General features: G+C 36.3%; 1 protein-coding gene across 1 annotated transcript; it reads right to left on the bottom strand.

Moving 5' to 3' along the window:
* Positions 1–1,131: 1,131 nt before the first annotated feature.
* On the bottom strand, positions 1,132–16,465 carry LOC131004771 (uncharacterized). Its single transcript, XM_057931533.1, has 2 exons — positions 16,016–16,465; positions 1,132–1,197 (listed from the first exon to the last, which is right to left on the bottom strand). The coding sequence occupies exons 1-2, from the start codon at positions 16,463–16,465 to the stop codon at positions 1,132–1,134; spliced, it is 516 nt and encodes a 171-aa protein (XP_057787516.1).
* Between the last annotated feature and the right edge of the window lie 2,110 nt (positions 16,466–18,575).

Raw genomic sequence — 18,575 nt, 5'->3', positions numbered from 1 at the left:
GTAAATTTCGATCTATTTGCTATCCAAGGAAAGGAATTTACTAAAATAAGCGGCAAATAGTAAAATGTAGAATAATTACATATTCATCTCCCATCATCAATTTTACACATCACTCTATGCAACATGAAGAATTCCATTCTTAATTGTTTATCATCAATTTTACACATCACTCTATGCAACATGAAGAATTCCATTCTTAATTGTTTATCATCAATTTTACACATCACTCTATGCAACATGAAGAATTCCATTCTTAATTGTTTATCTGATTACTGTAAATCACGTGTTTAGATATAACTATATTTATATTCAATATTTAATTAAAATTAAACATAATATAATTTAGTTTAATTTTTAAATATTAATACACAAAAACCTATGTTTATATTTTTACAAAATGATCAATTTATTTCAAGAACATAAAACTAACATTTGAAATCATAATTTACACAATAAATTTTAATATCATCACGATATTTATAAATTGGCTTTAAAACTAATTTTACAATGTAATCAAGATAAGTAATAGGTTTTGCAAAATAAATGTTCTTGATAAAGAATAAAAACAATAATCAACAAAAAAAATATTGTAGGAGGTTGAACGATACCCCACTTCATATAGTGGGATACTGTTTACTCCTCTTATTCTAACTTGGCGTTTAGTGTTAATGATGTAGAATAAGTAGCTCATGTATAATTGCTGATCAGTGACTCAACATGCTCCAATGTTCATGTAACTAGACAAGCACTATTATAAGTTTATTGTGGTAAAATATGTAGTCCTTATTTCCCTCTACAAATGAAATTAAAGGCCATTTAGACCTAGAATAGTAGAATGTAGCCAACACCAACTCTCCTAGGGGACGGAACAAGAGCAATTCTCCTAGGGGACGGAACAAGAGCAGTTCTCCGAGGTAGATTACCAACCTGCCATAATCTTGCCAAGAGATATGTTGACATTCCGGTCGAAGAAGCAAGTTGCAATGCGTGTATTTTGAGAGAGGAGACCACAGATCATCTCTTTCTCTCTTGTGCAAAAACAGAGCAAATTTGGGATGACCTCCAACGATGGATCGGTATTACTACGGCAAGACCAAGAGGTGTGACACATCATTTCATGTCTTTCTGTCATCAGGGGAGAGGTAAGAGAAGTCGCAAAATCCTTAAAGCTTTGTGGATGTGCATCATTTGGCTTATCTGGAAAAAAAGAAACGAGAGCAGATTCGAAGAAAAATATTGGAACGTCAAAAATCTGGTTTTGGAAGCTAAAGTCAGGCTGTGGAGTTGGCTGACATCATTCAAAATGTTGAAAGAGGAATTTTGTCTTGAGTTATGGTGTTCTTCGGATTTCTCTTTGGCCTCCTGCTTTTTCGTTTAGCTTTTCATTTTGTTGTGCTCGGTTCCGTACTGATATGGCGTGGGTTGGTTCTTTAGCCGGCTTGGTTTTCTCTTTTCTCTTTTGGTTTCCTTGTGCCCTGAGTCTCTCGGGTGCCTCGTCTCGTTTGGCCTTTTGGCTAGATGAAACTGTGCTGTAGTTTTGTTTTGGTACTTCTGGTACCTTGTTTTTGAGTTATACTTTCCCTCTTTTCTTATCAAAAAAAAAAAAAAAGTTCTCCGAGAATTAATACAAAATATAATTATATTATTAAACGTAACTGAATGAAGGACATGTGTCACTCCCATAAAAATATTCTAACTACCTACACTCAATAAAAGGAAGAAACAAACAACACTATGCGATCATTGTTGGAAATATGGTTTTATGCCATATCTGAAAATTATTATTTAATTAAATATTTATTATTTAATTAAAATAATAATTGGATGTTAATCTACATCTCGAGTAGATCAACGTGATATACTTGAAGTCTCAAAACCGATTTCCGGTGAGTGAGATATTGTATGTCAAAGTTTGGATGTTGAAGAGGGAAAATCAGTTTCAACTTCTGCGTTCAACGATTGCGGCCACCTACCGCAGCCGCCGGAGTTGACTGCCTTCCGTTCACACCGGCCGTTCACACCGGCCGTTCACACTTGGTTTAACACCTATAAATATGGGTGTGTTGTGAGCTTCATAACTGACAACTTACGAATCATAATTCACAACTCACAACATAAGTCTAGCTTAGTTCTCGATCCTTATTCAGTTCGCCGGAGCTCGCCGGATTGTGGTGCTACATCCGACGAGACGAAGTCGTTTTACCTTTGGGGAAGATACGCCTAAACCGAAGAGCACTACCGGGGCGATAATCTTCTTGCGGGAAGAGATTTATCTCGACTCGACTTAGTCTATACGTATAATTTATTTATACAGTATATTTCACTTGTACAAAATTATTTGAGTTGTAATTTCTCAAATTATTTTCTTTGTAATATTTTCAATTATTTTGAGTTGTAATATCTCAAAATATTTATTTTGTAATATCTCGATCGTGTACCCGGTTCTAACAATCGCAAGAAGATTATTTCTCTGCCGTTGATACACGTTCGAGAAATGGCTCACACCGACGTCAATATGGACGGCGCCACCACCTCTGCAACCATCGGTTCAACCACGTCGTCAATGTTTTCCTCGTTTGCATCAATGGGCGCTTCAACGTCAACCATGGCCCCATTGCAAACATCCAGAACTATTGGTCTTGCCGAGAAACCATCAACGTTCTCAGGCAAGAACTTCAAATATTGGCAAGAGAAGATGCTATTCTACCTCACAACTGTGGGGTTTGCCGGATTCTTAATGGAGGATAAACCTCCAACCCCGAGTGAAGGGGAAGGGGAGACAAGCCAAGAAATTCGTGCCGGATATTTGAACTGGTGTCGCGGCGACTACTTGTGCCGTAACACCGTTCTCATGTCTCTGGACGAACGGCTCTACCGTGTTTTCAAGGTTCATGAAACCGCGAAACAATTGTGGGAGGCCCTTGATCTAAAGTATCAAGTGGACAAGGCGAATACTACCAAGTATGTCGTTGCCAAATGGTTGGAATATAAAATGGTTGACTCCCGACCATTGATGGACCAAGTGGAAGAATTCCAAAATCTTTCACATGAGGTTCAAGCCGAAGGGATGCCCTTGGCGGATGCATTGCTCGTTGCAATCATCATAGAGAAATTACCTCCTAGTTGGAGGAAATTTCAAAACCTTTTGAAGCATGAGCGCTCGGAGATGTCCGTGCCGATATTAATATCCAAGCTTCAAATGGAGGATCACGTGAGAAGTCGTGATCAAAAGGGAAAAGCTCCGATGGAGGCAAAGGCCAATCTCACCGAGAAAGGCGGTCCCTCCAACAAACGTGGTCGCCCTAACCCTAATAATAAGGGTAAAGGGAAGCATAGCGGTAGTCAACCATCAAAGTTTGATGGTGTATGTTTTAATTGTGACAAACAAGGTCACATGGCTAAAGATTGCCGCAAGCCAAAGCGGAAGAAGGTAAAGAGCAACGTGAACAACGTCGAGAAGGACTTCGACGATTGGAACCACGATGACTTTACTGCCATGATCTCCGAGGTGAATCATGTGGACAACCCGAACGCTTGGTTCGTGGATACCGGCGCTACCGTCCATATATGCATAAATCGTGAGTTGTTCCACAACTACAAGGAAGTGGAAAACAAAACGATAATGGAGGCTAGCGAGCGGACATCCCAAGTCCTTGGCATGGGAGATGTGATTCTTCAACTCACGTCGGGCGTGGAGATCACATTAAAAGACGTATTACACGTTCCAACTGTCCGAAAGAATTTAATTTCGGGCTTTAGGCTTACGAAAAAGGATTTTGAATTGTTTTTCAAATCTGACTATGTTGTAATACGCAAGTGGGGAAAGTTCCTAGGGAAAGGCTATGCCTCCGAAGGACTTTTCAAACTTGGTGTAAGAGCTTGTAAGCCTGCCAAGGCTAAAATCAATAAAGATGCATCAACTTCTTCTGCTTACTTGATTGAGTGTTCTGATTTATGGCATTGTAGACTTGGACATGTTAATCTAAATGCTATAAAGAGATTAGTAAAAATGAATTTACTAAAAGTTGATGAATACAACTCACAAGAAAAATGTGAAGTTTGTGTTGAAGCCAAAATGACTAAGTTACCGTTTAAATCGGTAAAAAGGAGCACTCAACCATTGGAACTTATTCACACCGATGTTTGTGATTTAAAGTTCGTGCAAACTAGAGGTGGCAAGAAGTACTTTATCACCTTTATAGACGATTGCACAAAGTATTGTTACCTTTACTTATTGAAAAGTAAAGATGAGGCTATTGAAGCTTTTAGAAACTTCAAAAATGAAGCCGAGAATCAACTTGGATGTCGAATTAAGATGGTTCGAAGTGATAGAGGTGGAGAATATGTAGCTCCGTTTGCTGAATTATGCAACGAAAGTGGTATAATCCATCAAACGACGGCTCCTTATTCACCACAATCTAACGGCGTTGCTGAACGCAAGAATCGAACTCTTAAGGAGATGATGAATGCCTTGTTGATTAGTTCAGGATTACCCCAGAACATGTGGGGGGAAGCTGTCTTAACGGCCAACTATATCTTGAACAAGATTCCACTCAAAGGGAAAGATGTAACTCCCTATGAGCTATGGAAAGGAAGGAAACCTTCGTATAAATACCTCAAAGTGTGGGGGTGTTTAGCCAAGGTAGAAGTGCCTTTACCAAAGCAAGTTACAATAGGACCTAAAACGGTGGATTGTATCTTCATTGGTCATGCACTTAATAGCAGTGCCTATCGTTTTATAGTGCACAGATCGGAGATACCTGATATACATGTTGGGACAACGATAGAATCAAGGAATGCTATATTCTTTGAAAATATCTATCCTAACAAGGATAAAGGTACATCGAACTCTAATGATGGAGTTGATGGTGATGCTACAGGTTCTAAACCTATGGAAGTAGCTAGTAATTCTACTCAAGTAGATGATGCCACGGGTTCTAATCATGTACCACCTAATAGGAAAAGACCAAGGTCTAAACCTATGGATGTAGAACCGAGACGTGGGGAACGAGTTAGAAAAGCTAATGTCTATGGACCGGATTATGTTGTCTTGATGCTAGATGGCGAACCGGTGACGATTAAAGAAGCTATGTCTGACTCAGATGCAGCTCTCTGGAAAGAAGCCATCGATATTGAGATTGATTCCATTATGCAGAATCATACTTGGGTGTTAGTGGATCTACCACCTGGAAGTAAAGCTTTAGGATGCAAATGGATCCTAAAGAAGAAGTACAAATCTGATGGTACTATAGATAAGTACAAAGCCCGACTTGTCGTTCAAGGTTTCAGGCAGAAAGAAGGGTACGATTTCTTCGATACCTATTCACCTGTGACCAGACTAACATCTATTCGGATGCTTCTCGCTATTGCTGCCTTGTACAATCTCGAGATTCACCAAATGGATGTGAAAACTGCGTTCTTGTATGGCGAGTTGGAAGATGAAATATATATGAAGCAACCTGAAGGGTTTGTAGTACCTGGGCAAGAGCACAAAGTATGCAAACTTCAAAGGTCTTTATATGGGTTGAAGCAAGCACCGCTTCAATGGCATTTAAAATTTGACAGTGTAATGTTGTCAAATGGATTCAGAATCAATGAGTGCGATAAATGTGTCTACATTAAGAATTCTAATAACGGATATGTTATTGTTTGTCTTTATGTAGATGACATGCTCATCATGGGAAGTAATTCCCGAGTGATTCAAGAAACCAAAGGCATGCTAAGTAAAAATTTTAGCATGAAAGATATGGGCTTAGCTGATGTTATCCTTGGAATTAAAATTCTAAGAAGACCTGATGGTATTGTTATAACACAATCTCACTACGTTGAGAAAGTGTTAAAGAAATTCAACGCTTTTGACAAGCCAATAGCTAAGACACCATGGGAAAACCTAGTGTGCATTTGAGTGTACACAAGGGAGAACCTGTTGACGCGATAGAATATGCGAAGATTATTGGGAGCTTGTTGTATCTAACAAATTGCACTCGTCCCGATATAGCATGCTCGGTCAATAAGTTGAGCAGCTTTACAGCTAACCCTAGTAATGAACATTGGAAAGCTCTTGAAAGGGTTTTGAGATATTTGAAATATACTCAAAACTATGCGATTCATTATACTAGGGAACCCTCTGTACTTGAAGGGTACTGTGATGCAAATTGGATATCTGATGCCAAAGACTCGTTTTCAACGAGCGGTTATGTATTCACTGTGGGGGGTGGTGCTGTGTCTTGGAAATCCAAGAAGCAAACATGTATTGCTAGATCGACCATGGAATCAGAATTCATAGCTTTGGATAAAGCTGGTGAAGAAGCCGAGTGGCTTAAAAATTTCCTCGAGGATATTCCATGTTGGTCGAAACCTGTGTCGTCCGTAATAATTCATTGTGATAGTCAAGCTGCTATCGGACGAGCACAAAATCATTTGTATAACGGTAAGTCGAGACATATTCGTCGACGTCATAATACCGTGAGACATTTGATCACTAGTGGAGTTATCACAATTGATTATATAAGATCAATTGATAACATAGCGGATCCTTTGACAAAAAGTATCCATCGAGATCAGATGTATAAACTGTTAGGGGGAATGGGTTTGAAGTCCACAAATTAAGGATAATCATAGTGGCAACCCAACCATGATGACTGGAGGATCCCAAGAACTTGGTTCAATGGGACAACTAAGCTATGAAAATCCGTGTGTTGAACACTCGAATTGCCTATTCCTTGTAGAACAGTGAGTGTTCGAAACCTGCACGTGGTGAGGTTAAGTCTTTGACTTTTAATGACTCTAGAACTCCTCGAAGAGGACAAGTATAGCAGGATACTTGAGTTAAGAGTCACCTATGTAAGTGTGAAGTGGGGCCGCTTCGATTGAAACACTTATGAATCCAAAGAGGTGTTCCAAGGCCTGTAATGGACACAAACGTGAGAACGAATAAGGATTGAAGCAATATTGTGTCAATATTGTTGACTCAGTATACACCGAGGAGGACTAGTTCAAGGAACACAATCCACTAGGCCGCCGGTATACTCGATAATATTGACTATGGCAGGTTCAAAGCCACAAGCTACCTTTCCAAATGCAATGTTGTTACTTAAGAGAACTGAGCTAATTGTCTGCATACATTCGCATACTGATTTCTCACTCATGTAGGGGATTGTTGGAAATATGGTTTTATGCCATATCTGAAAATTATTATTTAATTAAATATTTATTATTTAATTAAAATAATAATTGGATGTTAATCTACATCTCGAGTAGATCAACGTGATATACTTGAAGTCTCAAAACCGATTTCCGGTGAGTGAGATATTGTATGTCAAAGTTTGGATGTTGAAGAGGGAAAATCAGTTTCAACTTCTGCGTTCAACGATTGCGGCCACCTACCGCAGCCGCCGGAGTTGACTGCCTTCCGTTCACACCGGCCGTTCACACCGGCCGTTCACACTTGGTTTAACACCTATAAATATGGGTGTGTTGTGAGCTTCATAACTGACAACTTACGAATCATAATTCACAACTCACAACATAAGTCTAGCTTAGTTCTCGATCCTTATTCAGTTCGCCGGAGCTCGCCGGATTGTGGTGCTACATCCGACGAGACGAAGTCGTTTTACCTTTGGGGAAGATACGCCTAAACCGAAGAGCACTACCGGGGCGATAATCTTCTTGCGGGAAGAGATTTATCTCGACTCGACTTAGTCTATACGTATAATTTATTTATACAGTATATTTCACTTGTACAAAATTATTTGAGTTGTAATTTCTCAAATTATTTTCTTTGTAATATTTTCAATTATTTTGAGTTGTAATATCTCAAAATATTTATTTTGTAATATCTCGATCGTGTACCCGGTTCTAACAATCATTTCATCTCATTCATTCAACTCACCGATTCTTCCACACATGTAACTTTATTCTCTCTCTCTCTCCGACATACACACGAAGAGAACATATATATCAAATTGTCTTATTCATGACTTTCGGCCATCGTCGCCGCCACCAATCTTTGAGGACATCTTTCTCTTTTCATTTGTTACAAGAGACTTAACCTATCCCTTGTAATAAGATATTTTCGAAAACGGAATAACGAGACGAGCAAAGACTCACTCATTTGTTCATTTGAGAAGTGGAATTTATCATGAATTCATCAAATATTATCGATATTATGTACCCAATTTTGTGCAATAACTAGTACGGGATTGTGGTTTCCATATGTTTATATTGATGCAACCATATGGCGATATTATATTTGGTATATTATTCATAGTTGGAACTTTTATTTCATATACGTACGTGTATGTATGTAATCAGTAGCTCTAAGTTTGATTGTTAGGGAGCCACGTCATCTTGCAAATTCTGTTACTCACAACCACTAAAGTTGGGGGGAAAGAGGCGCTCAAAAACAAAGTTGGGGGGAAAGTAACGAGAAGAAGAAAAACAATGAAAAAGAACAAAATTAAAATAGCTAACTTTTAGCCTTATTTCAGAAAAAAGCCCAAAAAAGGGAACAAAATGTGAACTTGGATATTATCCCCTGTTTGGCTAAATTAGGCTGAAATTGGCATCATTCTAGGTATCTTCATGCCTTTATCTAGATTTGTTGTGCTTTTAGGGATAAGTCCATATCCATATCCACTTAATCTTGATTTCAACTAAATCGCTATATCTATACTATTTGTAAAAGAATAACTATCGAACTATAATGTTCATTATCGTTTAGTTTTGATGTGTGGACACTACACAATAATCATAATGGTAATAATCACATAGAAAATTAAAAAAATCTTTTAATTTTGATGTTCATTATTAAATTACTGTATATAAACAGTGAGGTCTAAGTTTCAGACCGCATCACTCCTCTCAAATCAAGGAAAAAAAACCTAAATAATCACAAGTAATCATAATGAAAGTAATCCACTAAACAATTATGATTTTTTTACTAGAACAATTATAAACTTAAATACTAGTGAATAAAATTTTGTTAATTATATATATAGACCATACTATTACTAATGAAATAGTTAATCCTAGTTTACAATAAACGAATTATACAGCTAGCTAATAGCAAATGGTTAGTCCTAATTTAACAGAACACTTAAAGCCAAACTTAATTATGCTTATGTGATCTTAATTTAGAAAACGTGACTTAAAATAATAGTTATCCTATAACTCTCACACTCGATGACTAATGAGTTAGTGAGGGAAAGCATGTAAATCGAAATCATCGATAAACAAGAATATTTTTGGGAGATTTGAGGCTTGCGGCTTCAACCATTTGTGCTACGCCCATTTGTTGCACCAAAGTTAAAAGGATAAAGCATCTACACCACTTTTCATGATAAATTTCTTTTCCTAATGACTAAATTCTATCAAGTTAGTCTATAAGCCATCTTGAATTTCACTATAAAATATTCGCACTGCCCTTATATAATTGCCATCTACGACCGTTGAAATGCATATATAAAGAAAATGAATAATTTTATTCTTTCTATTGTATACTCCGATCCATGATCAATTTATCACATAGAAAATTGAAAAAGTATATAAAAAAATTGTATTGATGATATATAAAGGTGAAATGAAAAACTTGACATTATTTTATGATAAAAATATTCTAAAATGATCAAATGGAACACTTATTCAGAGATGGAGGGAGTAATATTTTTGTATTTAGTTAATATTTAATAAACGTTAATTATGATTAATTTTCATTGATATATATAACACCTATTAATTAAAGAATACAATACTATAAATTTCACGAAAAATAAGTCGAAATTAACTAAACTAGGAATGACACGAATGAACTAGATAGAAGACACTATCTTTTTTTATTTTTGATACCAAGATATGCAAATGACGAGGCAAATCTTGAGAGCCACTACCCTTTATTTCTCAGCAGTGGTAAATACCCATGTGTGTTGCATTAATTTTTGAAAGAATCGTGCAGCTCTTACATTTGCTACAACTTTGTTGCTTGCTGCTTTAATTTTGGAGCTGTCATTATGTGAAGATGAATTTTCTGCATCAAATTACTTCACACTATGTGGCTTTACTTAGTTGGTCAACATTTGAAAAATGCGCATGGATGTCCACGTGTCGATGTTTATATATAGATAGCTCGAAATAATATTCTCTTGGACAAAATCGAATCTTGTTTTATAACTAAAAGTAATGTGCACTTTGAATTTAATTACAACCACAAAATTTACATTATTATAGTCTATAGATCCTCTCTTACATCAGTTGATACCATTGTACTTGCATTGAATTGAATTAGCGGTAAAATGATTAATATTTAAATTTAAAAATTTTAAATTTGAATTCATATACTCTCGCCATCCCTGAAATAAAATTTTTTTTTTTTTGGGACGTCCTCCAAATAAGTTTCTCTTTATTTCTTTCTATTTTTGGACAACTACCCCACCACTAATAATACTTTATTTATTCTTACTTTTCACTTTTTCACTACTCCAATACTAATTATAACAATTTTTCACATTTTCACATAACATATTTTTCTTTACTATTAATACATTTTACCATTTTTCCTTAAAACTCGTGCCGTCCCCAAAGAGGAACTTATTTTGGAGACGGAGGAAGTATCATAATATAATTTTAAAAGGTTAATTATCAGAAAATTCATATACTTTTCCAATAATTGATTTTTTTTTCATAACTATTAAATTATGCGTGACACTACATGAATTGAAAAATCATTCAAAATATATATATCTAATAATTATGTATAAGTGATGGATTGTGAAGCTCATACTCAAGCACGTACACGTGCGCGATGCCCCTGCCCACAGGGGCGGAGCCAGGGGGGGCTAGAGCCCCCCCCCCAAATTTTGAAAAAATTTTTTTTTTTTTTTTTTTATAATATGTTTAAAAATGTTGTTATTATTGTTATTATATTTGTATTTTAGTAAAAAAATGTCTAAAATGTATTGAATGCCCCAAAAAAAATTTTAGTAAATGTTGAACTATATTATCTATGAAAATGTTATTATTATTATTATTATATTTGTATTTTAGTAAAAAATGCCTAAATGTATTGAATGCCCCCAAAAAAAATTTTAGTAAATGTTTTGAACTATATTATCTATGAAAATGTTGTTATTATTATTATTATATTTGTATTTTAGTAAAAAAATGTCTAAAATGTATTGAATGCCCCCAAAAAAAAATTTAGTAAATGTTTTGAACTATATTATCTATGAAAATGTTGTTATTATTATTATTATATTTGAATTTTAGTAAAAAAATGTCTAAAATGTATTGAATGCCCCCAAAAAAAATTTTAGTAAATGTTTTGAACTATATTATCTATGAAAATGTTGTTATTATTATTATTATATTTGTATTTTAGTAAAAAATGTCTAAAATGTATTGAATGCCCCCAAAAAAAATTTTTCGGGGGCTGCCGCCCCCGAACCCCCGTAACAGTTCAGCCCCCCCCCCAAAAAAATCCTGGCTCCGCCACTGCCTGCCCAAGCCTGGGCTCGACGTCCGTGGACTTTAACAATTAGCCTTTGGGGTGATTTTGAGCTAGACTTTAGACTCTATTGGGGTAAATGTTTTAAACCATAAATTTGTTTGGGGTTTAATAGATCGTAATTAAGCTTGTTTGTACACATGGGAACTCGTCCGTCCGTCGATCTCTCATAACTGCATCAGTGTTGATTCGACAACAGCGAAAATATCACGTCATAATAGGAGAAGTGAGAATTACGATGGTAACCTCCTGGAGTTAATGATGGCGTGGGAGTTACACCAATAATAACCTCCCGGGAGTTGTGTCCGACCATCACTTTATAGGCTCCCCTGCATTAATGGAGAGTTAACTCTGCAGGCTTCCCCCATAAGTGTATTGCGGCTATAAGTAGGACAACCACACATATATTTTAGAACTGCGAAATCCGCACACACCATGCTCAATTCACTACACTAGCCAGTAAAACACTGGTTTTACCTTATTCCAGATCGTCGGAGCTCATCGATTTGTGGTATTGCTATGTATGAGACAACTTTTTGTATCTTTGAGAATGACATGCTAAGATGTGAGCACTATCACAATGTATCTCATCTTGCAGACGAAGGGATTTCTCGACTTGGCTTTATACATTTTGTTCAGATTTATTTCTTTAATCCAGTTTAGTTCTTTTGTATTCTAATCCTCTCAATCGAGTTCTGTTTCATATAGTAACCACCGCGGCAGCCGGCAAGCTTTGTATTCCAACAATTTTTCTCTTGAAAGTGCATTTTCCTTTATCATAAATTTATCGTAAAAATAGAGGAATTAATGAAAAAATAATATCACACCACTATAACCTGGGATAATATTATTATGAATTGGAGTGAACATGCATGAATTGCTCGACTTTTTCATTCTTGTCCATGGAATAAATATGACATTATCCACCATATTCTATGTGAAATTAAAGAAATGAAAATTAGATAAACATATATAATCTCATCCATTGATCTTATCTAATCTAACGGAACATGGCGTGAATAAATCATGTCCGTTAGATTAGATAAGATTAACAGATGAGATTACTTCTCTCTTTTTTCTTGCATTAAGGCCTTCTTCATTGAACCTTCGCCTATATATATATATATATATGATCACCTATTTCCATGAAAGTGAATGCGGCACCACCCTATGAGAATTTGAACAAATGCCATAAAATTATAAAAACGGTGTTGATATTGCAAATTGCAATCCGTGAACTAAATATTCGAACTGAGAGAAACTTGAAAAGCCTATATGCATGCTTTAATAAATTGACATTACAACGATGCACATTCCACCTCAATATGTTGATAACAATGATTTTGAGTGGGAGGAGCAAAAAAGCAAACGTGACCTGCAAAGGATCGTAACGAAATTTGTAACAGCTTACGTGATGATGCTTTGGGATCTTATGTCTCACTCCTATCTCAATAGAATCATATCTTTGGGAAGAAAAAAAAAATTAAACGTCGTGCCGTACTAATTCAGTTACCACATTTCCCCACGTACTTGGGTCAATATCCTCCAAATTTTAAGATTACACTCTCAAAATGGGACACATTGAGACAAATATACAAACTTGGAGTACTAGTCTGTAGAGGAGTATTGTGTGAGTAGTTTTATTAGCCAATATTTGAATTTAAAATATGATAAATATTAAGATAATTATTATAGGAAGGGGCGGATTCAGGAAAAATTATTGATGAAGCTTGTATTTTCTAAATTTTGAGTTCAAAACTGATCAAGAAAATAAGTTTTCGAAACTTCAATTTGATTATAAATATGATTTCGGATGTAGCGTTTTTAATACAAATCCTATCTCATTATGAGATGATTATACACAAATTTATGTGATGGTTTGTTTGACATACAAATAGCCGTAAAAGTCCATTAGTATAGCATTGTGCATGTTTTCGTTTGAAACTTTAATTGTTAAGTGGTGTTTCCAAAACTATATACTTATTGAATATGTGCACATGTATATGTGGCTTTAGAATATTCTAATATTGTACTTTTCCGGATTAATGGGCATGAAAGTGCATCTCTACTCATTTAATTAAACTAACACTTTTCGTTAACTTAAGTAGTATTAAAAGTTCAGTCTGATTAGGATGCTCAGAAAGATTGCCGTTGTGTATTTGGTAATTAATTGGTAGAGTTAATTCATGTTTTAAATTACAAATTAATTTAATCAGCAAAGTATATTAGTATAACATAATGGTATTCATTCCTCTGTTTTACAAAGTTGAGTGACCAAACTACGAATCTCATCCCTTCATCTCCATTTTATAAAAATCCAAATTTAATCGAATTTCAAATTGCACCACAAAATTAAACTTTAGCGAATTACTTTTTAGTTTTTCACAAATGATAATAAAAAAATAAAAAAATAAAAAAGAGAGAGAGAAAAAAAATTCAGTAAAATAAATGGAAAGTATTAATAAAATTGTTTATGTCATATTTTTTGGAATTGATGAAGGAGATAGGGTTGGAATATTAGAGGTAGTGATAAAAAGGTGGTATGAGTATGAGCACGCATGGAGGCAGCGCACGCATAAATCTTTATGCGATGATTTTATCGCATCTCAGACTCATATCCTATAAATCCATAGATACGGGATCAGATTTTGCACTGTGTTGTTATATATATTCTATAGATTCTACAATGATTGATGTTTCGTATAACGTATTATAACGAGTGCCATAATAATAATAATAAAATACAAGATGTAATACGTAAGCGTAATAAAGGAATCAATCCACAATTTCTATTGCTTTTATGCCATATACTATGTAAACTTTGATTCGAAACATTAATCTTTATATGCATATGGTTATTTCTGATGTATTATTTTAGTAATATATAAATACATTATCAAAAAATATATGATTACTATAATACATAGGGGAGCGTGTGTGTGTATATATAGTAGAGAGAGAGAGAGAGATATTAGAGAAAATAATATATACTAATTTTAGTATATAAACTCGGAGATAATTTTAGTCTTAATTAGATCGTTAAATTTAGGATGTACTTATTAGTTTACCATTAATTCGTTAACAATCCAAAACTCCTAGGTGTATTTGCTTTGAGATATAAGAAAGGTATAAGCTACATTTATCACCTTATACCTCGTTTATTTTGATGTATGAAAAATTCTGAGCAGGTTGTATAATTTTTCGGGCAGTTTCTTAATTATCCCTTGAGAAATGGATAATTTTATACCCAAGAGAAGGCGATATAATTTTTTACCACCTTATAATGAGTGGATAAATATACAATCCTTCAACCAAATAAGATATAAAAAATATGATCCCCACTTTAAATGATAAATTTATACTTCATTATATTATCCCTTCATTTAGAGGGATAAGAGCATCCGCAATGGGGTTACATGATAGCTTACATGATAGCTTACATGATAATGGGGGGACCACATAGTGTAAAGATGCTGCAGTGGGGTTACATGATAGCTTACATGATAGAATTAGTTTTGATTTTTTCATTTTTCATTTAAGTTTAATTTCATAAATTTAAATTACACAATTTACTTCAAATTTAAATTGCATTAAATTTTAAATTCCTAAAAATTACATATTTATTTATAAAATAAAAACAAATACTACAAATAACTATTCCGGCCCTAGAGGTCCGAAACGTGCCCAAACATGCTCCATCAAATCATATTGGAGCGCGGCGTGCAACTGCCTATCTCGGAGAAGAGCATCTCTTTGGACATATTCCTCGAATGAAACGGGGGTTGCTCGACCACTCTCCGTCGAGTCACTGCTAGACGCCCCATGTCCCGCGTCGTCATCTCTCCAATTGGTTGCTCCTTCACCTTCGTGCTCCACAATCATGTTGTGGAGAATGATGCAACACAGCATGATGTCCCGGAGGTGCGCAACGTACCAATTCCGCGCGGGACTGCGAATTATTCCCCACCGTGCTTGAAGGACTCCAAAGGCACGTTCAACATCCTTCCGTGCCGATTCTTGCATCTTCTTGAACCTCGCCTCCTTCTGATTTGTCGCCATCGGTGGACTCTTGACGAAGCAACGCCACTCTGGATATATGCCGTCGCACAAGTAGTAGCCCATCTGGTAGTAGCGCTGATTCGCCTGAAAGAGCACAGGCGGGGCAGTTCCATCCAACACGTCGGCGAAGAGAGGCGACTGGTTGAGAACGTTGATGTCGTTGTTCGAACCAGCGACACCAAAAAAGGCATGCCAAATCCACAGATCGTGGGATGCAACGGCCTCCAATATCAAGGTGGGCTCTCCCTGATCCCCGCGTGTGTAGGCGCCGTGCCACGCCTTTGGGCAATTCTTCCACCCCCAATGCATACAATCAAGACTCCCGAGCATCCCGGGAAATCCGTGTCGTACCTCGTGCATCTGGGTAAGACGTGTGATGTCCTCCGGCGTTGGACGGCGTAGATAATGGGCTCCAAAAGCCCGGATGACCGCCTTGCAGAACTTCTTGAGGCATACACGCCCGGTGGAGTCGGCGACTCTGAGATACTCGTCAAAAGTATCCGCAGAGAGCCCGGTGGCTAATTGGCGGATAGCCGACGTGCATTTCTGCAACGGGGAAAGAGAGTCCCGACCTATTGCATCAGTGGTCATGTGGAAGAAAGTATCTACACCTTGAACAGCCTCCACGATGCGCAAGAAAAGCTCCTTTTGCATTCGAAAACGCCGCCGGAAAAATGTAGGTCCGTACGTCGGATTGTCGTGGAAGTAGTCTTGCATAAGACGTAGGTGGGCTTCCTCTCTATCACGGTGGACGTAAGATCGGGGACGTTTCACACGTCCCGCCTCCGGAGCCGGCTGGCCATAGATGTGAGCAAGCACTTGATTATGCAACTCTATCTCCTCCATGATCGCATTAGCTACACCGTCGGATGAATCAGACGAAGAACCGTGGTCGGATTCCGCCATTGTCGGAAGAAATCAGATGAAAGCGCTTGAAAGAGGAACAAGAATGAAAGAAATTGAAAGAAGAAGGAGAATTGTAGAGTGAAAGTGAGGAAGATGAAGGAGGAAGATGTAGTTATAAAAAGAGAAGAAAAATTGAAAAAAAAAAAAAAAAAAAAAAAAAACAATTCCAAACGGTCAAATTTTGAATTAAAATTCGAATTTCCGTTTTTTTTTTTTTTTTTAAAGAGGCGCGTGTAAAACACGCGCCTATATATAACCGTTTAAAGGGCTACACGATAGAACGTGTAGCCCTCGTGTAACCTGAGGCTGCAACGCTTACACGATAGAGCTTTTACACGATAGGGCTATCGTGTAAGCTCTATCGTGTAAGCGTTAGTGATGCTCTAACAAACAAACACACCTCTATTATATTTTTAGCTAAACTACAAATTTTATCTAATTGGATCGATTTTCTAACATGCTATCTCTCTGAGTGGAAAATAATCCAAGTTTAACAACACAGATATTCAAGAGTGTCTATATAATACTCTTTTAAAAAAATATAATTTGTAGAGATAGTGTTAGTACAAAAAAAGAAAAATGGAGTGTTCACCGCTAGGAGGAAGGAGGAAACACCATCGACTAAGAAAGATGGAGTGTTCACTTCGACGTGGAACTGTGGTGCGACTCAAAAAGCAAAGATCACTGCATGGAGAGTCTTAAAAAACAGGATGCCCACATGCGATAATTTGAGGAAGAGGAAAGTCGTTTTTAGAGACGAAGAAGCCAAATGCAACGCTTGTCAATCCGAAGGTGAGACGATTGACCACTTCTTCTTGATTTGCCCTAAGACGGAGGAGGTTTGGAATGATTTGCATTCTTGGATCGGGATTAGTACCGTCAAACCAAATGAGGTCAGAGCACATTTTCTCTCGACTGCAAATTTTCATGGTGATAAGAGCGTCAAGAAACTGTTGACTTCCCTTTGGGTGTGCACTATCTGGTCGTTGTGGAGGAAGAGGAACTGCTGCAGATTCGAAGGTCATAGCTGGAACTCTCGCGACATAAGTACAGAGATAAAGGTCCGGATGTGGTGCTAGAACAAGGCCTTCGGTATTACAAAGAAGGACTTCAGTCTTCAGGCTTGGTGCGAAGAGGGATTGATCGGTCATGTCATGAACTAAGGTTCTCCTTTCACTTTTTTTGTCGTTGGTCTTCTTCTTTCCGCTCCTTTTTGCCTTGGTGTTTTGCTGAGTTGTCTGCTGTTATTCTGCTCTTCTTCCCGTTGTTTTGCTCGGCTTCCTGCCGATTGGCTGTCTTTTCCTTTTGGCTTGTAATTCAAAAGAATAAAGTACATTATTAATTAAAAAATGGAATAAAAGTACAATTTATAGTCAAATATATGAGAGAAGGTATGATGTGATGGTTTAAAAAGTAAAATGAGACTCTTTTATGTACAAAAAAAAAGACAAGTAAACTATTTTTTATGAACGGACTAAGTATTTATCAAAAAAAAGTCTAAATAATAAATCTTCCATAGCAAAAGGCGTAAGCACATTGTCATTCGGAATTTATCTTTATTGCCATCCGCACATTATTGTTGATTAACCTGATAAAACAAAAGGTTTTTCTTGTAGGCTGCGTCTACTTTGATGGATAAATTTATCCATGAAAAATAATAGATAACAAAAATTTATGCTTTTAAATGTCTCCCTTTCTTTTTCCACATTTTACATAAAAGAGAAGTTCACCATTTTTCCTTCCTTATTTTCACTTCAAGGATGGATAATATTATCACTCCATTTATCCATCCTTGAAGTGAAAATAAGGAAGAAAAAATATTTTTGTGTCAAATGTTGAAAAAGAAATTAGACATTTAAATGCATAAATTTTTGTTATCCATCATTTTTTATGGATAAATTTATCCATCAAAATAAACGCAGCCTTATATGCCATAAACACAAAAGTATGTAAAAGATTATGAATTTGTCTATTGACCATTGAATGTGGCTTTGATATTTGGATGGTGTTACAATCACACACATGGTGACTAAAGTTCACTGGCCGATACTTAACCAAACATTTAAAAAAAAAAATTGTAAAATGTTATTCTTTTATAATCGTAGTAGCT

This window comes from Salvia miltiorrhiza, unplaced genomic scaffold (assembly GCF_028751815.1).
Source record: "Salvia miltiorrhiza cultivar Shanhuang (shh) unplaced genomic scaffold, IMPLAD_Smil_shh original_scaffold_455, whole genome shotgun sequence".
NCBI lineage: Eukaryota > Viridiplantae > Streptophyta > Magnoliopsida > Lamiales > Lamiaceae > Salvia > Salvia miltiorrhiza.
This window is presented reverse-complemented; position numbering and strand designations above follow the sequence as displayed.